The sequence below is a fragment of the Nothobranchius furzeri genome, chromosome 16, assembly GCF_043380555.1.
Source record: "Nothobranchius furzeri strain GRZ-AD chromosome 16, NfurGRZ-RIMD1, whole genome shotgun sequence".
In the NCBI taxonomy this organism is placed as follows: Eukaryota; Metazoa; Chordata; class Actinopteri; order Cyprinodontiformes; family Nothobranchiidae; genus Nothobranchius; species Nothobranchius furzeri.
The window spans coordinates 30,746,868-30,770,377 of record NC_091756.1 but is presented as its reverse complement, the minus strand read 5'-3'; the positions used below and the strand labels follow the sequence as shown (position 1 = coordinate 30,770,377).

The 23,510-nt window shown below is 43.2% G+C and overlaps 1 protein-coding gene across 2 annotated transcripts; it reads left to right on the top strand.

The window, feature by feature from the left end:
- Positions 1-10,134: 10,134 nt before the first annotated feature.
- LOC139063519 (zinc finger MYM-type protein 1-like) lies at positions 10,135-18,338 on the top strand. 2 transcript variants are annotated; one of them, XM_070545540.1, is made up of 8 exons: positions 10,135-12,122; positions 12,573-13,982; positions 14,656-14,766; positions 15,235-15,297; positions 15,370-15,435; positions 15,506-15,644; positions 17,911-18,149; positions 18,226-18,338. In XM_070545540.1, the coding sequence occupies exon 2, from the start codon at positions 12,723-12,725 to the stop codon at positions 13,098-13,100; it is 378 nt and encodes a 125-aa protein (XP_070401641.1). In that variant the 5' UTR covers positions 10,135-12,122; positions 12,573-12,722; the 3' UTR covers positions 13,101-13,982; positions 14,656-14,766; positions 15,235-15,297; positions 15,370-15,435; positions 15,506-15,644; positions 17,911-18,149; positions 18,226-18,338. The 2 variants fall into 2 exon arrangements, 1 of the variants encoding a protein (XP_070401641.1); XR_011516882.1 differs by lacking the exons at positions 17,911-18,149; positions 18,226-18,338 and adding an exon at positions 16,128-16,201 and having other exon boundaries at positions 11,336-12,122.
- Positions 18,339-23,510: the final 5,172 nt, after the last annotated feature.

Sequence of the window (23,510 nt, the reverse complement as noted above, 5' to 3'; positions counted from 1 at the left end):
GACCAGTATAAACTTGCTTTCTCCTTTGGAAATCGCCAATATACTTGGAACCGCTGCCCCTTTGGCTACTCTAACTCACCTGCCGAGTTCAACATCTTCCTCCACAAAGCCATGTCAGATGCTGCTTCCAGAGGGAACCTCATATATGTCGATGACATCTTGATGAGGAGTCGAACCTTCGAGGAGCACCTGGCCGAACTCCGTCACGTGCTGCAACAGCTCGCTGACGCCGGAGCTAAATTGGCGATTCTCAAGGGACAGTGGTGTCGAACCAAAGTGGAGTATGTTGGACTGCTGGTTGGCCCTAATGGAGTTGAGCCCCAAGCGGGACGCATTAGAGCCATTCAGGACATCAAAACCCCAGCTAATCTGACTGAACTCAGGAGCTTCCTCGGAGTCTGCAACTACTCCAGGCAGTTCATTGAGGAGTACGCTGAGACAGCGAGGCCCCTCACTGAGCTGCTTCGGAACGACACACCTTTCGTGTGGGACAGACCCCAAGAACTCTCCTTCCAGTTCCTAAAACAGAAGTTGGCGTCCGCACCCTGTCTGGCTTACCCAGACAAGGATAAAGAGTTCTACATAGAGGCTACTTTCTCCTCTCACTGCCTGAGCGCTGCTTTGAAGCAGAAACACGACCAGGACATGAGAGTTGTGGCATACGCCAGCAAGCCTCTGAGCAAGGTGGAACTCCAGTTCTCAGACTGCGAGAGAGCTCTCCTCTCTACAGTCTGGGCCATCGAACACTTTCGTAGTTACATCGGTGGACAGAAAGTGATCATTGAAACGTGTCATCAGCCTGTCACCTTCCTAAACAGCCAGCGTCTGCGCGAAGGAAGAGTGTCAAACAGCCGCATTGCGACGTGGATGATGGTGCTCCAAGTATACAACATTGAGGTCAAGTATGGTCAGAACACCAAGCTAGCACTAGGACAAGGGCTAGCAGGCTGTCAGCACTGTGACTCTGACTCCGTCAGGGGCCCCCTGGACACACCTGCCGCAGTCTACCCAACCGCATCCAATCATCTCTACTTTGATGAGAATGTTTGCCAAGGGCTTCTGAAAGTTTACACTGACGGATGCGCCTACCTTCACGAAGGCCAGCTCCGTGCTGGGGTTGGAGTCGTTTGGGTGGACTGTGACACTAAGCAACCAAATCACTACCGGTTGGGCCAAAAGTCTAGTCAGTATGCCGAAATTGCTGCAGTGTTGATAACCCTCCAGCAGGCGGCAGCCTTGGACATCACTCAAATCGTCCTTTGCTCTGATTCAAACTACGCTAGACACAGCTTCATTTCTCACTTCCCCATGTGGAAGGAGAACCACATGAAAAACGCCAGGAACAGAGACGTGAAACACTCGGAGTTATTCCTAGCATGTGATCTGCTCACCACTGAGAAAGGCATAATGGTCTACTGGAAAAATGGTCAAAGGTCACTCCAGGACCCTAGGTCCGGAGAAAGATGGTAATGACGAAGCAGACCGCCATGCTAAGCTCGGTGCTGACCAGGGAACCTGCTGGGAATTCAAAGACGAGTGGCTTCCACCCAAGGCCGTTCACGAGGTCTGCGCGATTACTCGTCGCCATGCTAAACAGGCAGACGAACCTCAGAACATTGGGGTACCCGTGTTTCTAGGCAGACAACCACATGACGCGGACCTAGTCACCATGCAGGAACAAGATTCTGACCTGAAGCTCATCCGCGAGCTTCTCCAAAAGGGCCCGATGCCTGAACAACCGTCACCACCTACTGGCGCAAGCCGAGATTTGGTAACCCTGCATCGTCAACTCGCGCATCTGAAACTACAAAACGATTTGTTAGTTTACATGCGTGACGATCACAGCCCGCCGCGCTGGGTTGTTCCACTCGACCACAGAGGAGTGATGCTTGCCTACGCCCACGACACTCCGGTTGGAGGTCACCGCGGAGCAAAAGCTACCCTCGCGTCACTGACAGAAGTAGCATATTGGCCGTCGATGTCCAAGGACGTACACAGCTATGTCCAAGGCTGCCTCATCTGTGCCCAGTTTCAACCCTCCCAGCCGCTTGCTAGAGCACCACTGCAACGCAGAGGAATAACCTTCCCTTGGTCCCACCTGCAGATCGACTGGGTTGGACCGGTTCCCAAATCGGCAATAGGAAACAAATATATGCTAACTGTAACTTGCAGTTTCACAAAGTGGGTTGAGTGCCTTCCAGCGCCAAACGATACAGCCGTCACAACCGCTGTACTGCTGATTAACCACGTTTTCAGTCGATGGGGACTTCCACTCTGCATTGACTCTGACCGAGGAACTCATTTCACATCCAGTGTAATGACGTCCCTGTTTGAACTTCTGGGAGTGGAAGTGAGATTCCACCTCCCCTATCACCCACAGTCATCCGGACAGGTCGAACGGATGAACTGCACGGTCGTCTCTATGCTCAAAAAGTACGTCTGCTCCACTGGGAAGGACTGGGACGTTAAGCTCCCTCTGGTCCTGATGGCCATACGGTCCACTCCCCAGCGATCCACGGGGGTTACGCCCTTTGAGATGATGACCGGCAGACTGATGACTCTACCACTGCACCTCCTGTATCACCCAGAGGATGTCAGTGTTGCCACTGCCTATACCGCTCATCAGTATGTGGCAGACTTGAAAACACACCTCAGAGCTACGTTCGCGCACGCTCAGAAGAAACTGGAGGCCAACGTAGAAGGCGCAAAAGCCTACTACGACCAAAAGACAACCAGCCGCGAATACGAGGTGGGTGACAAAGTATTCTACTTTCGGTTCGCCCAACTGGCACGCAAAGCTAAGAAGTTCCTGCCCTGCTGGTCAGGACCATTTGAGATCGTGGCAAAACTCTCTCCAGTTGCATACAGGTTACGCATCACCAGAGCGAGACAGGAGCCTGTCTACAAATGGGTGCATGCAAACCAAATCAAACCCTACGTCAAACCGTCCCCGCGGGTACAGAGAACAGACTCCCCGCAGGAGGTAGACGTAGTCTCTACATAGTTCTATGCATGGAAATGGAAAGGGGGGAAAGTGCACGTTTAACCCACTAACATGTACTAACCGACAAAGACCAGCCCCCCCCCCCCCCCCCCCCCCCCCGCCATCCCTTTCACTAACCAAGAGAAACTCCTCCTAGAACGCTAACAGGAAGTACTTACTAAAACCTTACAGGGTACTCTGGTACCTGTCAACCTACACTATGTTCTGATTAATGAATCTCTACGTGCAATCGAGACTTTGTCTGAAACCATACATCAGGATATTGTGTACACACGAGTGGTGAGAGATTTGATGCAGGACCTGCTCAGGGAAGTAAGTTCCACGCTGGACAGCTTGGTTGAAAGTCGTATTTCCCCGTACTTGGTACCACTGGACCTGCTCAAAGTTAGCTTGACAGCTGCTACCCCTCTACTGTCCACCTTTCACAAATCCACCTAGCGTACAGCCTAGGTAGTGCAATTCCCATTCACGTTGATGCAGAAAATTAGAACTCGGTTTCCTGTTACATGTTCCCATAATTGTGACACCTCACATCTATAGGCTTAAGTCTATGCTAAACTTTGGTATTTGAAAGGACGGTAGGCATTTCCACTTTGAACTAGAAACCTGGCACTCCATCATCTCAACCTCGAACAGCATGACTCAGAGATTGAGATCATGGACGCTTTCCAGGGTTATAACTTTGCCTTCGATTTAGAAATTGACCAACAATTACTGATTGAAGGAACCAAATTTGTTAAGTTCACACAAACCCCGCGTGAACTTACTTTGACGCCCAAGACGCTACATTGACACAGATTATATGACCTTAATCTGCACATTGGTCGCCCTGGGGATGGGATGGCTCATCACGGCCGTGATTGCTTATTCCGCCTACAGGCGTGTTAAGAAACTCCAAGATAAGATGCACTTGCTCACCTACGGTGTGCCTCGTAACCGCGTTCGGGGAGACTCCAAGCGTGAATGTACCACACCTGTCTAAAGGGGGTGAGCAACATTTTCTTTGTTATTTTGTAACCCTACAGGTAGTTCTCACTTTAGTCTACCTCACATTTTTATCTGAGTGTTGCATTATGTCACATTCTTTATAAGCTACACACTGAATGTATGACCTAAGAATGTATTGTATGAGACCTCAAGGTTGCTATGAATTTTCTTGGATGTTATTTTTTTATTTATTTATTTTTTTTTTTTTTTGGGTTTTCTGTATTTTTGTTTCGTACTTGGTCACATATTAACTAGTGGTTATGTGCCGGCCCAGCTCAGTCTGTCAATGACTCTGTCTGACGCACCAGCACATTGTAGTACCTCTTAGTTTTATGGTCCTTGTTTTAGCCCAAAGACTGTCCTGATCCACCCTTTGGACCAAAAAGGGGGGAATCTTGGGACCACATAGGTCAATGCGCGTTTGCGAACTATGGACCTCGTACATCACCGCGTGCTCCATAAACTGAACTGTATGGCCGGCGGTGAGATGCCTTTGTGTCCCCTTGTGGAGTTATCCGCCCACCGACCTTCCTCCTTCAAGGAGGTCCAAGGAGACCAACGTCCTAAGGGACAAACCCACCTGTGCTTCCGACAATCAAGTCGACCTACGTTCATGAGGGACAAACCCATCTGTGCTTCCGACGATCGAGCTTTGGGCGCAATCCCCGAAACCAAAAGGGGGAATATTGAGGGTCTGACCTCATGAGGAAATTACTATGCAGTGATTTTCTCCAAAATGACTGTGCTTAAATTGCTTTGAAAAGCAAATAATCACATCAGCGCCAAGAAACTTCATTTCCCATGATGCTTTGCACATGGAAGCATTGTGATGACATCACCGCCTAATACCAGAAACACATTCTGTGCTTGTGTGGGAGTCACAGAGCTTTCCCGCGAACTCAGACTATAAATCATCAGGAAAGACAAAGGAACCTCGTTCTTTTGCCCAGGATACCTGGCGGTAAGGACACGCTTGTCGAACGCTCCGACTCCCTTGAGCACGCAGAAGCTCTAAGTGCCCAAGTTGAGCCCACGGAACTGCTGGAAACTACAATCCAACTCCATCAGGACCTGACTGGGAACGAGCGGAGCTCTATCCAGCTCTCAGAGACGCTGTAAGTTGTCAAACTCAGCCCAAAAGAAACTTCGTTCTCTTTGTGTCCAGCCCGTTGTAGGAACACTCGTGGGGCCAAAACAACGGAGAAAGCATCAAACCGACGGACGACGCCAAACTGCGGAGAAACACGGAGAACCGTCAAATCAAACAGCGGGGACGCCTTGCTGTTCTGGTGATCAGAAAACTCATCTCTCTCTCTCCTTTTCTTCTCCCGTTTCCTCTATAGTCCAGAATAAGCAATAAAACCGAGCTATTGCTTAAAAAGTAGCTTCGTGTTTTCCTCTTTCGTTCCCAAACACGTCCGTCGGGTCATTGTGAAAGAATAAACTGCTTATTGATCATTGTTTGGTATCTTTAAATGTTTTCTGCTTGGCCACGTGGTTAAACTAAAAGATATTATTCGTGATTAATCTTTTGTGTTGTTTCATGATCCTTTGAAATGTTTTGAGTGAATTTAAGGTTAAGTTACTTATGATTCTAAGTGCCTTGGAAGTTAAAGTGCAAGTTGCCACCCACACTTTAGCCAGACAAAGGGGTCAGCCATCTTGCATACAGACTCCATTTTAGAAACACACACACACATACATACACACAAAACACCTTGAACATTATTTTGAATATACATCCTTTTATTATATCACATGGTTATTATTCATTTATGCCACTGTTTATTCATTTGACAAATTGTTAATTAAACGTTATAAAATTCAGATTTTCGTCTCCAGTAGCTTTGTTGTGTCGAAGAGAAGTCTCTGCTCCAAGGATTCTACGAACTTCAAGAAAGACTGATAAGAGTTTTGGATTCAATTTTTCCCGTTTGAAGGGAATGGTGCCCCGTATATACTTAAGAATATCTTAATTAATTAATAAATCAGTAAATATTCCCATATTTACAGAATTTATTGAAGAATCCAAAAGTAATTAATTAATTACTAAATGTTCGCTACCTAATAACCCCAACAGGATGGTATGTGCATATATGTGCCCTCTTGCTTCATATGGCATGTAATGTGAAGATTGTGCAGGAGGAGGCTGCACAACTTGTCTAAGAAGAGAAAAGCTTTCAGCAATAGATGTGGTGAGCATTTCTAATGCATTTGTAAGATGCTTGTTTTTCAGATTTTTCCAGAAGGTCAATCAATTTCTTCTTTGCACGTTTGTCCTCCTCAAGTGCATTGAGCCACTGGGTCTCATCTGGTAACTTTCTCTTTAGACGGTCATGCCGGTGTCCCCTCAGTTTTGCCTTGATAAAAGGAGAAAAACAAGGATGAAACATTATCAACAATTGATTCCCTCTGAACCTCCAGGATGTGACATTATGGCAAATAATTGGTCACTGTCTTTAATGTATGGCTTAATTATATGTTAAGTTATGTAAATAAATGTTTAGCTTGTTAGATGATTTTGGAAATTTAAATATTTTGTGAGCAAACTCATTATGTAAGTTCTAGGCTAAATCTGTACTTTCCAAATCGAATTTTTACCTGTTATAATAAAAACAAACCCACGTTTTGTCACTTATAAATAAGCCCAATATATTGCTGTTGATTTATGTTTTACTTGACAAACGACACCAAATAAATACATACCTGCAGTAGGTCTCGCCTCTGTTTCATTGCGGTTGTCCTACTGCTCTCCTGCTCATTGTCAGATGGCTCCATGGTACAGGAGGAAGACGTAGAAGGTGAAGGGACAGGTAGGCTGTCATCCAGGTCAGTTGTTTCTATGCCAGATGACATGGTTGTTGTGGCAGGCGAACCACCCCAGATTTGTTCACACAAGTCAAAGTAAAGAACGACTCTTCCAAACCCGCTTCTCCGTCCACTGTCAACGGCCAGCCGATATTCGGTCCTAATTGCCTTTATTTTCGTGGTTAGGCTAGCCCGTGTAAGACCTCCCTCTCCAAGTGGAAAGTCTGTGGAGGTCTCCGTGGGATACTGCTCTAAAAACAGGGTCATTATGTCCGCATACTTGCTTTGGCAAGATTCCCAGTCGATACCTTCTTGGGTGTTGTTGACTTTACACTCCAAAACGACATTTAAGAGCAACTCTACCTCTTTATCGGTCCATATAAATGAGTTGGGTGCCATGTTTCATGTTTTGTTGAATGTAAGCAACAAGACAAAAGTTACGCTGACTGGATCCAATTCGGGGGAAGTACTGCCGCCTACAGGTCTGGCATGTCCTTAACAACGTATTTATCCGGGTACGTGTGGACAGAGTTTTTTTTTAAACGAGGTGGTGTGGATGCAAGTTTTTGGAGGGGCGGATATTCGTTAAAAAAAACCCGGCTACGTGTTGACTAGGCCATAGATTATTTATGTTTCCTGCTCTTCTTGTCTTTAGGTTTTATTGTTAGGTCATGTTAGTTTCCTCCCTGATTAGTAATTGAGTTCACCTGCTCTCTCTCTCCCCACACACCTGCAGTTCATCTCCCTCTCATCCTCCCCAATGTATATAACCCTGTCTGTGTCTCAATATTTTGTCGGTCCATTGTTTCTGTCAGACTTGTCTCGTTGATCTCTAGTGTCTCCAGTGCTTCTAATGTCTCTAGCTTCTAGTGTTTATCATCTCTGATTTAGTCTTTTTGGTTTTTGGCTCCCTGCCTTTGGATTACCCCAAAATAAAGGATTTTATTTCATCTTCCACCCCTGCCTCGTCCGTCTGGTTCTCTGCATCATGGGTCCTAACTTCCTCCTGAACAAACTCGTGACATAAGAAACATTCTCTTCACATAAGTGTTTAAAACATTCTCAATCACACAAAAACCTCCCTGAGGACCTGACTGAAGGAGTGACTTCTGAGGTAAAGTTTTGATAATGTTCTCAAACGTGTCAAATTCTAATTTGCAATATTTATCAACAAAATTATTTTAATGAAACAGAAATTACTTCCCAATTAGTTCAGTTTCCAGCTGACTTCCGATTTGGCCAAATCGGTGGAAAAAGCATTTTGAAGCCATCTTCTCTTTTGACATCATGTCAAAGCCTCTCTGCAATGCTGTAAGTGATTACAGACACAATGGCTCTTTAAAGAGCTACTCCACACCTCAGACACAAACAAGCATTCCAACTTCTTAGGTGTGTTCTTGCTGTGTCTTTGTAAATCCATGCTTTCGTTCTTTTTTAAACACAGAAACAGTTTTGTTTACCTGTTTGTAGCTACGGTTTCGCCGACAGCTGCCGGCTTCACTTATGAGTTAGAAACAGAAGGCAGCATAGCATTTATGGACATGAAAATCACCAGGCAGACCGACGGGACCCTAAACATAAACACATACAGGAAACCAACACACACAGACCAATATCTATTATGGACATCAGAACACCCCACCATACACAAAATGTCAGTAATCAGAACATTATATCACCGAGCAAACATAATAACAGAAGAGAGAGACCGTAAACAAGAGGACAAACACATACAACACGCTTTAAAGACCTGCAGATACCCGACATGGGCAATAAACAAAGGAAAACAACAAACAAAAACAGAAAGCAAAGAACAACCCAAAAAAAGAATCAGAAACCCAGAAAGACAAGAACCAAAACCAGTGATAACCCTACCATACATCAGAGGCATAACGGAAAAAATAAGAGCAACAATGAAAAAACACAACATAAACACACCAACAAAGCCATACACAACAGTTAGAAACAGATTAGTACACCCAAAAGACAAAATATCAGCTGGACAAAAATGTGGAGTCATCTACGAAATCCCATGCAAAATATGCAATAAAACATACATAGGAGAAACCGGACGCCAACTCAATACACGGACAATAGAACACAGAAAGGAGTGCGAGAAAGAGGCAAATCGTAAACACACAAGAGCAGCAAAAGAAGAAGCAGAAAGCACAATAAAAAAGTCAGCCGTAACAGATCATTGCTTAAGAGAAAACCATATAATGGACTGGGACAGCACACGGATCATAACCACCGAACAACAAAAATACAAAAGATGGATCAAGGAAGCAATAGAGATAAGGAGACGTGGATGTGGGACCATGAACAGGGACGACGGAGTTTACACGCTGGACCACGCATGGGACTGCATCGTCGGAGAGGGGAGAGCGGGCAGTAGAGGGCGACAACGTCCTCTGCTGCCCGCAGATAAACGGAGAAGGAAGTGACGCGCCACCATCAGCGTCAGCCTGAAGAAGCCGGCAGCTGTCGGCGAAACCGTAGCTACAAACAGGTAAACAAAACTGTTTCTGTGTTTAAAAAAGAACGAAAGCATGAAGCATTCCAACTGCCTGTTGTGACCTGGAGATCTCTCAAGACTAGAAGGGTCATTACGGAGCTAATCTACGGGTTCCTGGTACCTCGAGGTCCATGTCTTCTTGACCTCGTGACCCCCTGAATCTGAATGAGGATCTCTACACAAAGGGTGTCGACTCAGCAGACTGCGTCGGATGGTTTTATTAACAAATCTCAAGCTTACCAAACATACAGCCAAATTCTTTTACAACCCAGACTCCACAAAGTCTCTTAGATATTTAAGAAAGGTTTTGCTAAAACATCTAGCTTCCATTACATTATTCCACACCTCACTTTAAATCACTTCATTTCCATTACATTACATCATCATTCATACCTTGATTCTTATAATCATTAGTTTAGAGAAATATAAATAAATTCATTTTTATAAACTATATACTTGACTCTGTCTGAATTAATATGAAATGTGCTTATGGTCACTGAATAAGTTAAATGAACATTATTATTAGTTATTATTATTATTATTATTATTATTATGTGACACTTTAATATAGATGCCTTGGTTAAATAGTAGCCCCCCATTTTATTTCTATAGTTGGTAATGTAACTTTGATAAAAACTATTAGTAGTCTATTCTGCAGTCTGAGCAATAATTACAGAGCTGGCCAGCAGAGGGCGCTCGGTGCCTTGTGCAGCAGTAGCTGACGCTCCCGCAGAAGAAGTCAGAACATAGTGAGGGAGCAGGCTGCACACCGAGTTGCTCCGGTTAACTTTGTTGCCCTCTGTTTCTGCAGGTAAGCTGGGTTATGAACTGTAAAGGAGCAATAGTAAACATTAGTGATAGTGTGTCTGTGCCTTAGAGAGTAACTTTTGCTAAGCTGAACCGCAAAATCGTCTTCTAGGCGTCTGTAAAACTATTTTTCCTTTTCATGGGAATAAAATGGCGGACTCATAGTCCGGAGCGGGAAAACTGAGAATGGGTTAATAGGTTTAGAGGTAGAACTGAGGTATGCGAGTCGCGGGAAAATGTTCAGAAACGCAGTAAAACACTAGCTTGTGGCTAGAGCCCATATGGACTGGATTATAAGTGCATTATTAAGAGCGGTTGGTGTAAGCTGTAATGCTAAGCTAGAACCAGATTCAGGGTGAGCTAGGTAGCACATGGAGGAGTTCTAGGAAGGTGCTAATCCTTTATTTTTTGTTTTAATGGGATTTTGTACCATCCATTCAGTTGCCTGTAGAACTTAACTGGACTGTGTGTTTTCAGGAAAAGTCTGGAGAAATGTACAATGCTTTGTGTGTCTCAGTCAAGCCCCCACAATGCAGGACAGAAATTGAGGCAAATGCGGAAGTGAAATAAATTGCAGTTCCACCCTCCTCTGCTGGGGGCTGGTGTCAGAAACGAGCAAATTCTCATTGACTCCCATGTTAAAAATACCAATTTCACAGCAGAAATAAACATGTTTACAGCCTGGTACCAACACATGTTTTTGGTTTAAATGATCTAGTTTACACTCATGAAAACTCTGAGGGGGGTGTATTAAATGCCTAAAATTCTGTATAATTAATGAGCATCATACCCACGTGACCGCCGCCCCAGACCCACGTGACCACAGAGCTAGCTCCGTGGAAAGGCCTCAGTAGAGCCTCGGTCTCGCCTGAAAACTGTTCCGCGATTTGAGTCTCTGAACTTAGACCAGTAGTTGTAGCGTTTGTGTATTCTTTTTTGGATATTATTTGTGCAATTGTTGGACAAAATTACTTGCTGTGGTATTAATTGCACTAATAGAGCGTCCAAGAAGTCTCCACTTCATTTTTTTCGGTAAGTAAAATTATATTTTATATATATTTAGGTCACTGCCGCTTTTGCACTAGCTGCAGTGGCGGCTGGCCACTAGAGGGCGATAGGGCGCCGCCCCCCAGTTTTCCACGGTGTTTTAAATTATTATTTAAAAAAATAAATAAATAAAATGAACAATAATCACATATTCTAAGTTAATTGTGTGTTTTGTAACAAAAACAAATCATACATATACTGCATGTCTATATCATTGGTGAGAAGCTCCCTGTCGAGCGGTGGAGGTGACAGAAAGATCACCCATACAGCAGTGAAGCAGCCAGCCAATTGCTGACAAGAAAATCAAACGCATAGGAATGGGAATGCATCCAATCAGCGTAGTCGATTCGGAAGCCCGAAGGGCGATAGAGCTACTGCCAAGGCTGTTCTTTGGTTTTCGGGTTGAGCTCGACTCGAGCAAGGTATTTATTTGGTGGTGACGCAGATGCCGTGATGGACAAGAGTGCGCCTACAACGAGCATGGATACCGGATCTCAGCAGACACTGAATTCAGTTCAGTCTCTTCTCCAGTATCTGTTCGAGAGGAGAACAATGGTTGAAAATCTTAATGTCAAAGAGCTTGGACCAGATCAGCCCGAAGTAAAGATAAGCCAGCAGGACAAGGAGAAGGGTAAACTGTACACACGAGGCTTCTCCCGAAATTGGTACACCAGGGAGACGTGGCTAGCTGGATGCAATCACGCTAATGCTTTATTTTGCTTTCTGTGTTTGTTATTCAAAACGACTGGGACAGATAAGGCATGGATTGTGTCGGGAGTTACAGACATGAAACATTTTTCTGAGAAGGTGAAACGAGTCATCCCGGGCACACATGGACAACACGGTGAAGCTAGCCATGCTAGGCAGAGCTAACATTGCCATGCAGCTCGATGAGGGAAACGGAAGAAACGGAGGACCTTTGGACAGGGAGAACAACAGCAGCTGGGTGCAGAGGTAAGCTGTACATTACATTTCTGTGAACAAGACAATCAGAATCAGAAATCCTTGGTTGTCCCACAAACAGGGACATTTGTTTAATAACATGTACATTGTGTAATGTGCAATAACTGTAAAAACTCATTTCAACACACATACTTATTATACATATTTAATCATGTAAATGTGTATTTCATGTAAATTTGTACATACATCAATCTGATTCCATTTTACTTGTTACACTTCTGCTGCAGCAAACAAATTTACCAGCATTTGGGACAATAAAACATTTCTGATTCTCAATTAGATGTTTTTACTTCCAATGTGAAAACATCTGATTGAGAATCAGAAATGTTTTATTGTCCCAAAAACTGGGAAATATGACATTTGTAAGAGGATACTGATGACATTATTTCCTATGAAAGTGTTTCCTATGTACTTTGTTGTTTTTTATTTATCATATGACAGGTTTGTGACACCATCCTGAGCCATACAAAAGAGCGATTCTCTTTTACCAAGCACCTCGTTACTGCCACTCTGCTACAAAGTGACTTGTTTGTGCAACACACAGCACAGTTCCCAGATGCAGCACTGGCGACCGCTGTAGAGGCCTACCCCATGCTGAACAAAGCTAAGCTCAGAACAGAGCTATCCCTCATCTATGAGAACCATGAGTTCAGGGCTTGCAATGGTGCACTGACTCTCTTCCAGTTTTTCATGGAGAACAATCTTCAAAGCACGTTCACAGAGACTGTCACTCTTTTGAAGATTCTTGTCGCCACACCCATGACCACAGCCGAATCAGAGAGGTGCTTTTCTACTTTAAAGAGGATTAAGACTTTCCTGAGGAACACCATGACACAGGATGAGCTGAATGCTCTTGCCATGCTCTCCATGGAAAAAAAGCTTGTCACAAACATTCCTGACTTCAATAAAAAGGTCATCGAGAGCTTTGCCACTCAGAAGGACAGAAGGGCAAAATTTCTGTACAAATGAGGTATCACACACACACACAAATGCATCCACTTGATCTTTGTATAAAGTTGACCTTAGCACAACACTCCAGAAATATTTAACAGTGTAAATTTCTGGCATTTTGTCTAAGTCAGGGGTGTCAATTATGCGGCCCGCGGGCCGGATCCGGCCCGCAAGCGGGTTAAATCCGGCCCGAAAGATGGTTGTGTAAACTTTATTTTCATACTTTACAATGTAGAGTGAAAATAAACTTATCTTTGTGAGCAAGTTTCCTCTGTAATGAGTATAAATAAAACAAAGCTGCGCTCAAGGCTCACACAAGAACTTTAATCACATCCTGAAGTTGGCTGTGACTCAGGATGTGACTTCTGATATTGATGGGCTAATGAAAGCTAAAAGATGTTAAAGGCAGTCTGCAACATTTAAATGTAGAATAACTTTAAAAATGTTTGATTTTGACCATCTGACCCAATTTTATTAAAAAAAGTAAATAATCTTTAATATTTCAATTTTCTCCTAAGTCCCTCCCCTGCCCTGTAGAGCTCAGCCAATATTTCTGCAAGCCTAACGCGTTGACCAATAGCGCTGCATTTCCACCAGGGGGCAGCTGTCAATCATCGAGCACGAGCAGATCTCAGCGTGCACAATAGTGTCACGCGCCTCACTCGGCTTACTGCAGAAACTTGGAGCAACAAAACCCCAAATTACCGATTCCTCGACTGCCTTCCACATCTCAAAAAACATTTAAAAAGTTTAAAAGCCCTTCTTCAAAAGTGGCTGTAAGACGTTTAAGACAGTCGAGTAGAATTTACATTGGAGATTGTTTTACACACGATGGAGAGATTTTCGTGATCTACACGGCCTGAAAACGGATGAAGAGTTGGCAAAGTATCTTTTAGACAGGTAAGTTATCTATTGTTTTTCGGATAAATTTACTTATAATCTTTCTTTCACTGAAAGAAGTAATAGAGCAAACAAGCTTTGTATGCTTGGTGTCCTATTGGCTAATGTAGCATTAGCTTGAATGCTAAGTCGACATGAATCGATGCTAGTCGAACTATTTATGCTATATTGGAAGAAGTTTGAGTAACGAAAGGGGATTTTAGTTTTTTGTTTATATGGGAGCTAATGATTAGTGTGGCGTTTAACTATAGGCCACATCAGTATATTGTTTTAAGCTCTTGTTTATAACTTCCCCGTTAGCGGGGTTCAGTTAGCATCTTGAAAGCTGAATTAGGTGTTTACACTTGCCTGAGCTGCGTGTTTGATTAAAACGAGTAATCGGCAGCTCATGTAGCACTTGTAGAAGTCTGAGGAGATGATTCAGCAGTTAGAATTAGGTGTGATTGATCAGGAACGTATCCAAAACCTTACGTTTCCATTAGCACTGAAAGACATATTGTGCTAACCTGGGTGGGCCACGTGTACAGATTACCGTCTGAGTTTGTGGTCTTACCTACGTGAAAACTCCATATTAAAATAAAAGGAATGATAATCAGCTCGTGCAAAAATCTGTGAAGGCTGGGGAGACTTGCTTAGCTTGTGATCACTAATTTTTGGGCTTTGTTTTTTACAGTCATCAGTCCAAATATGAAGCATCAACATCTACACCATTGAAGCGCCAACTGTGTATTTCTCCAACACCAGTGCCAGCTCTGTCTAGCATTCATGGAGAATCATCTGAAAGGTAAATAGCTGCGTAAAAACCTCTACCAGGAATATTATAATTTTGCCTGTTTGTTTTAAGTTAGTGGTGGATTATTTTGAAAAAAATTCTAGAAATGGGATAATGAATTACTATAAAAAATGTATAGAAATAAATAGTAAAACTACATTTTATATAGCGCCTCTCAAGATAAAACTCTTGAGGCACTTCACAACAACAATATTAAACATATTTTAAAAAATTATATTTTTATTTCAAAGTTTATGAGACAAAAATAACACAATTGTGTTTTTAAAATGTAAAGAGAGAGACAGGAAATTATTTGTAAAGAAGGAATTCAGTGGATACAGAGAAATGCGTAATAAGTAGAGTGAGAAAAATAAGGAGAGGGTGATGATGACGGCCAATAGACGAGGTCTATTACCTTCAAAATGACAAAATATGTATTGATTCTAATCATATTCTTGTGCTTGTATTTTATTTTCATAGGGATGATAATTTGGAGGAGGTGATGGAACAAGGTGAAACTAAAAAAGAAGGATCTTCACAAATGTAAGTACAAGGTTGTATCTGTATTTGGCTGTCACATTTGTCAGGAAAAGTAAACAATAATTACTTTTTTAGGTTATCTTGTGTGGGAATTGAAGCAAACATTGACGAGGAAGAGTTCAACAATATTCAAAACTCTGTGTAAGTATTCAGATGTTAATAAAATGTGTCTAATTTTCCATACTAAAAACTTTATATTGTGTATATTCAGGATAGTCATCAGATGACACATGGTCACCAAACAGAGAAACAGAAGTTGATTCGTCTTCAGAGGAGGACGAAACCATCGAGATGGACAGCGGTACTGATGACAGCGGTGATGAGGACTACACACCTTATATACACATAAGGTAATTCCTTTCGTTTAACACAGGGATTCCCAAAGTGTGGTGCGCGCACCCCCGGAGGTGCGCGAGCTGCCGCTAGGGGGTGCGCGAGGTGAAAAGTGTAATGGCTGCGGAGCTCAGAGAAGTCTGTCATATGTCACCATTAGCGTAGCCAGAAACTCGTTTGTGGGCGGGCCTAAGAAAACATAAGTGGGCACAATGAATATAATTGAAAACAAGTATATTTTTGCGCGCACGTGTGTGTGTCCTCCACATGTGCCCTAGCTTCATAATAACAATGCGCCAAGCTTCAGCACTCTGGCCTGCGCATGCCGATATGTTCCGTATTTGATCATTTTTAACGGTGTTGGAGAAATCTGAAGGTGGTGAGTCATTCTGGCAGATTGTAATTAACACCCTGTCTCATGCAGGTGTTCTGACATTGTAAACCTCACACACAGAACATTGTGGATGTAACTAAATAAATAAGAAATGTTTCCCATTCAGGCTATTGACAGCGTGCCGGAGATCTGAAGTTCAGAGTGCGTCTGTCAGAGGTCAGGCGCGTGCCAGCGGAACCACGGCTCACGGGTGCACAAGTGAGCACATCTGGGCTGGGCAGAAGTCATTTTACAACATTGGTTTAAATAGCGCCAAATAACGAGGCGCGGTGACTGAAGCGGCTCATGGAGTTGTGCCGCGCGCGCGCGCGCGCACACACACGCAGATTCAATAACCCCCAAATTCCACTACCTCCGCTCCGCTCCGACACGAATGCCGGAGCAAAATCGGTCCCGTTGTAGTCAATCAGAGCAATTCCACTACTGTGGCCGTGCTCCGGCAGTGTGGCGCCGTGCGCCGCCCTCTGTTCCGGCGTCCGGCAAAAATAGAATCGATCCTATTTTCGCCGGACGCCGGAACAGAGGGAGCCAGACGCCGGAGCACCTCCGCAGTAAATGGACAGAAATCACAACCGTCCAACAGGAAAAGGAGCAAGCACACTTTGCGTTTTTCACAATAAATCGATAAACAAAAGGCGTTTTTTGTTTCATATGTACAGGTTTAACAACTTTTAACAACTATCAGTGGCGGCTGAAGTTTAAATGCACAAAAGTAAGCCATAAATACAGTTTCCCCTATCAAAGTAGTCACACTTTGTTGATCCAAACACTGCTGATCTCTCAACACAAATGATAGGCAGATTAAACAGTTCATTTCGATGCTTCTCCCACACAACGAGTGTTTGGATCTAACTTCCGCGTTTATTGCTCGGACTGTATCGCAAGATCTCGAAAATCCCGCGCATGCTTGTTTGCCCACCTCAGGTCTCCGCACCGGAGCGGAGCCATTGTAGAGCGGGTACCAGTAAAAATTGAGTTCGGAAGCAAGCGGCTGCGGAGGGTGGGGGCGGACCGGAGCGGAGGTAGTGGAATTTGGGGGTAAGAGCGCACGCTGCGCAAACTCCGGCGCCCCAGAAATCAGCGCTGCCTCCTTTGTGATAAAAACTTTTAAGAGGTTTTATAACATTTTTCATTCCAGGTCAAATTAAGATATTAGCTTCTATTTTGGGATGACGTATTAAAGTCGGGTCCGCTCCAGCCAGTGACTCCGAACCTGACTACAGCTCCTGTTACTGCAGCATTTGTTATTCCAGTCCGTGTGGCAGCGGATCGCAGATTCAGTCACACCATAAAACAGCAATGAGTCGGTCTGAGGCAAAAGTGAACCTCATGGCTTTTCCATATTTTCCCCTATACACATTTGATTACGCACAAGTAGGTGACCAGTTCAGGTTTACGCAGAGCAGAAGGAAGGAGAGCGCTCTGGACGCACAGGTTAAACGTTCCTACTTTAAGAAAACCATTAAATTGCATTGTTTATGTTCTACCTGGGCACTCTAAATATTTATTTAAAATTAAATCAAAGGAAATCGTAATGGTATCGAATGTTTATTAATTACTATTTAAAAAATGAAAGTGATGGGGAAAAAGGTCGATCACATTTTTTAACCCTGTCTGTTTAGCTTGACGTCTGATATATATATATATATATATATATATATATATATATATATATATATATATATATATATATATATATATATATATATATATATATATATATATATATATATATATATATAGCCATGCCCTGATGTGGGGGCTGGGGGGTGCGTCGACATGGTCGGGACATAGAAGGGGGTGCGCGGCTAAATAAGTTTGGGAACCACTGGTTTAACATTCTATAAAACTGCAATAGCGCATAGTTAATAAAAAGCTTTTGTTCACAGGACTGGAGCAGCATTACAAAAAACATTACAACTTGAGACTCTGCAAGAAATTAACATAGAGGATACAGTTCATGACTGGAATATCCCAGAAGCAACTGACCGACGTTTGACAAGCAAGAAAGGTCTTCCTCGACGCTACAAGCTAAGGCCTGAGGATCATAGGCGTTACGGTTTGCTGTCCGGAGTTCCTGCACCATCAACAGAGGAACTTCTACAACACCTACGGACTTGCTGTGATGGTAAAATAAAACATTATCTGCCTTACATCTTCCACACAATAGTCCATTGCTAATTGAGTTTATTTTTTATTTACAGGTAAACTTTGCCACAGACATAGGTGTTGGGGGAGGCAAGAGAAAACCCAAAACCTTCTTTATTTTTGTTTCCTGTTTTTTTTTTTTTTGAAAATAAAGATATATTTTGGGGAAATAAGGACTAATAATTTAAAAATTTATGTAAAATGTTGGAGGTAGACATAATTTTTTGTTGTTGTGCAGGAGTTTTAAAATTTATGGTATTTTTACAAATGCAACACAGAGTTGTGCTTTAGAACACTTTATTAGAGCATCAAACAAAAATATATAAAAACAAACTTATGTAAGATATCAAATATATACATTTATTTACAATCGTCTTGGAATAAAACCAGTGTAGTTACCATTGGGGTCAGGGAATTTTGCAGAATAAACTCCTACATGTGTGGTACAGTTGAAATACATGTCTGGGGAGGCTGTTGGCAGCATTTCTTTTCCAAATCAGTTGGTATATCTCTGCAGTGGGACCATACATACCATGAAGGTTGATTGGGTGTTGGAGGTGTTGTGGCAGGTGGACCAGAGAGGGCAAGTACATCAAAGAGAACACCAGTGTCTGTCCAGCACCATGGTAAGGATGTCAATAGCCTGCTGAGGGTTCAGGTTCTGTATGTGTTGCTACAAAAGTGGAAAGAGATGCTACAGCAACAGTTATGCTTACACGTTCAAAGTCTATTCGCTCGGAACAAAGACAAACTCGAGAGAGATCTTCATCTCCAAGGTCCACAGCTGAGTGTCTCACACTTCTTCGGCCTCTGGATGCACCGCAGCCTCTAGACACACCACGGCCTCTGGATGCACCATGGCTTTGAGATGATGGTGGGCATCTCCTTTTTGCACCACGTCTTGAGGATGCAATAGGAGGTTCAAACTCTTCCTCAGAGGATTCCTCAATCACTGAACTCTAAATTGTATTAGAATAAAAAAAATTATACTAATATAAAAAGTACTCTTGCATATTAATCAATTTTGACTCAGATCAGGTTTACATCTAGTCAAAATTTGGGCTAAACCAACAATAAACAGAAACCCTATGAAAACAACCATGATTATAGGAGGACTACACAGAATGCAGTGTTTGTTCATGATTTCCACATAAATTATTTATATGCTTTGATATATTCATCCCATCTTGAATGGCAAAGCAATTAAAAATAAGCTAGTTACTTGTAATAAAATGCTAACAATTTGATAGGATTAATTTTATTTACAATATAGATTGCCAACTGTTACTGGTATTTTAAAATATAAATATATTTATAGATATTCTTTATAAAATGCCTTTTGTAAACAGTAAGTGTTTAATGTGCTGGTTAAATACAACTTTCTTACCTCAGATAACTCCATTGCTAACACTAGCTCAGCTCTATTACAAGAAGCAATGCTCCGATGTTGACTCTGCTTTTCCTGCGCGTGCACATTGGGAGGCGTGGCTTTCGGCTCTTTCAGGAAGGGCGGGGGAGTGAGCAACAGCCGTTCGAATTTAAAAATCTCCTCCTCCTCACCCTGACTGCGTCATCCTGCGGACTGTGCCTTTAAGTAATATGAGTCAAATATACTTTAAGCGTTGCATGAAACTGATCTAGCCATGTGATATGTAAGCTCTTTGAATCACTAAGGAATGTTTTTTTTAATTGATTTTTTTTATGTTTTTCTAATTTTCAAGTACACTTCAGGTGTTGTACTTGTACTACACTGTCCTCAGGCTCCAGCCTTGTTTTATATTGATTGTATTAAAACAAAGAAAACAATCTGAAGTTTTCTATTTAATTTACCGGTCCGGCCCACTTGGGACTAGATTTCCCTCAATGTGGCCCCTGAGCTGAAATGAGTTTGACACCCCTGGTGTAAGCAGTGTTTACTACCATTACTGTAACAGTGACCAGCTCATAATTTTTCGTGTTCACTCAAATGTTGAAATTAAACAAAATGTTTTTGTTACTTGCCTCTTGCATTGCCTATTTACCATTTATGATCATGTTATTTTATGTGCAATTTAATGCAGTATTTTTCAACCTTGGTCTGCAAGGCAGCGTGCCAAAAGTCAGACACACCTGGATTAATCAGTTTGTCCAGTGATGTAAGACAGGAAATAAAAGAGCTGTGCTTAATTCAGGAAATAGTGGAGTTGTGCACAAAGCTCAGAAAGCACAAGTTTGTTTAAAATAAAAAATAGCACAGCCCCACCAAAAATATTTTTCACCAGCCGCCACTGACTAGCTGAGCTTATCAAAGTAGCTAGCTAACTATCATTTTAACATGTACTGTTTAACCATGAAATTTAGATGTAATATATGGTAAAATAATTAATAGGGTATATGTCGATGGGTAACACCAAGGTAAAACCCAGTGCATTTAACATAAAAATGGGTTGAAATGTGACTGAGCTCTTAGAGGGACACTTCTGTGTTCCATTCTTCCACCCGGTTCTCGCCAGCGGTCAGCCCGGCGCATCTCTGACCGCTTCGGCGCCTGGCTGCTGTGTGGGCTGACCGCTTGTGGAGCGGACTCGGAGAGAGACCTGACCACAGAAATACTGCAGCTCAGTGAGTTGGTTGATAGTGCTTGATGTTATTCTCCAGAAGTCTGTATGCCATCAGATAAACTCACTCGTTTTTTATTTTTTGCATCTTTGTAAAATAGTGGTGGTGGGGAGCGACTAAATAACTAATTTGTCCACAAAGAGCCCCGACCAGGGGCCTTGTTCTCATGGGAACTAGTGCAGTTTAATAAAATGGAAATTAGTTAATAAAATTATTAAAAGGTTCATATCCTATCCAATAAGGTGATAGACTCAAGTGGTTCGTTTTATATTGTTTTTTTTATCAAGTATGCATTTTGTATTACTCTGTCCTAATTTTAGACCTTTGTCTACAGGCCATGATAAGCTATTAAGTATTTTAAACCCATATGCTTAAGTAGTAGCCTAGTGAACTAGACCAAATTCTTGCTTTGCAAAGTTTGGTCTAGGAATGCTCCACTGGAACCTCTGCAGTGAATCAAGTCACCACAGTTCATGTACGGGCACACATTAGTCCACATGCTCGGGGACAGGACATGCTCTTTCAATCTAATGTTGCTGACCCACCAACACAGGGCGTAGTGTTCAGTGATGCACTGGTGCAGATCCCAAACAGAAAAGTGCCGTACGTACCCATTCCAGTTGTTAACACCACAGGCCACACCATTCTGCTAGACAGCTGTAAAGTGCTTGGACATCTTGAGCCAATAAAGACTGTTTATGCTGCAGGGATGCAGACAAAAGTAGCTGACTCAAGAAGAAGAAGGATGCAGTGTCAAAGTCGCTCAATCTTAAGTGACTGACACAAGAAGCTCAGCAACAGAGACCAAAGTCATGTGATCCACCAGTGGACCTCCAACACTTGACCGAAAGTCAACAAGCAGCTGTGAGGAAGATGCTGTGAGAGGAATGTGAGGCATTTGCATTTGACAGTGATGACAATGTGGGCTGCATTCCTTTCCTAAAAATGCATATTACCCTTCATGTCAAGAATCCTGTTAAAAAGATCTACATGTCGGTACCAAAACTTCTTCACAACGAAGTACAAGAGTTTTTGCAAGAACTGCTCAACAAAAGTTGGATAACACCATCACAATCACCCTAGTCATCTCCCGTGGTGTGCATCCGCAAGAAAGATGGTTCTCTTCGTCTTTGTTGTGATTTTAGAGAGCTCAATGGCAAATCTGTCCCAGACCGCCATCCAATACCAAGAACTCAGGACATGTTAGATGCACTGGGTGGAAGCTCATGGTTTTCAGTTCTAGACCAGGGTAAGGCGTACCACCAAGGATTCTTGGATGAAGAAAGCCAAACTTTCACCGCCTTCTTCACCCCTTGGGGGCTCTACCAGTGGACATGCATTCCTTTTGGCCTGAGCTCTGCGCCTACAGAATTCCAGAGGAGTATGGAACACTGTCTGGCAGGCCTCAGAGATACCATTTGCCTCCCGTACCTGGACGACAACCTGGTACACAGCAGGAACTTTGATGAACACCCAGAACACACCCACCTTGTCCTCCAGTGTTACAAAGAGCACAGTGTTAAACTAACCCCTAAGAAATGTGAACTGTTTAAATGCAGTATCAGGTTTCTGGGCAAGCTGGTGACAGGCGAAGGCTACACTATGGATCCAGCAGAGTTGGCTCCAATTATGGCCATAAAGGAGAAAACACCTGCAACGGTGGGAGAGGTACATCAAATTCTTGGTTTCCTCTCTTATCATAGGCCATTTATCCCCAACTTCTCCTGTGTAGCCCACCCACTCTATTGCCTGCTTAATCCTCCGCCTACTGAAAAGTCTGTCCCAGTTTCAGCAGACCAGCCAAACAAAGGGTTAAAGAAAAGTAAAGGCCACTTACCATCTCGCAAGCCCATTCAGTGGACTAGCTCTCACCAATCAACATTAGACCAGCTTGTGGATGTTCTAACCAGACCTCCTGTCCTTGGTTATCCCGACTTCACTGAACCCTTTGTGTTACACTGTGATGCATCACAAGTTGGTCTAGGTACTGTTCTATATCAGCGGCAGCAGGGCAAGATGAGTCATAGCATATGGTTCCCGCCCCCTGAGTCCAGCAGAGAAAAAGTACCACCTGCACTCTGGCAAACTGGAGTTTCTGGCAATGAAGTGGGCCATTTGTGAACGTTTTCGGGATTATCTGTACCATGCCCCATCGTTCACTGTGTACACAGATAACAACCCACTAACATATGTGCTCACTACCGCAAAGCTCAATGCCACAGGTCACAGATGGGTTACCGAGCTGGCCAGCTACAACTTCACCATCCGTTAACGTCCAGGAAAGACCCACGCCGACGCTGATGGCCTGTCACGAATGCCGCTGGACATCGACAGCTACATGGAGAGCTGTACAGCGGAAGTTGGACAGGAAGTCATAAGTGCCTCCATGGAGTCAGTAACGATAGAGCGGAGAGACCCATGTCATGGAGTTGGAGTTATCCAGGTTAGTGCTCTTAAACTGATTAAAGACTCTGACACTGCCCAGCCTCTTACACCAGACCAGATCCGCAGAGCTCAGGAAGCAGATGAATAAATAAAAAGACCACGCTGTCTGGCTGAGAACTCCGTCTTCGACTCCTTCTTTAAAAATAACAGAAAATGCACACAGTTACAGAAGAATGTGAGTGTCTAAGGAAGAAGAAGCCACACAAGCGGAGCTGCGCACCTCTGACCTCGACCCAGTCCACTTACCCATTCCAGCTGGGTTCCATAGACTTTCTTCTCTTAGAAAAGTGTAAGCATG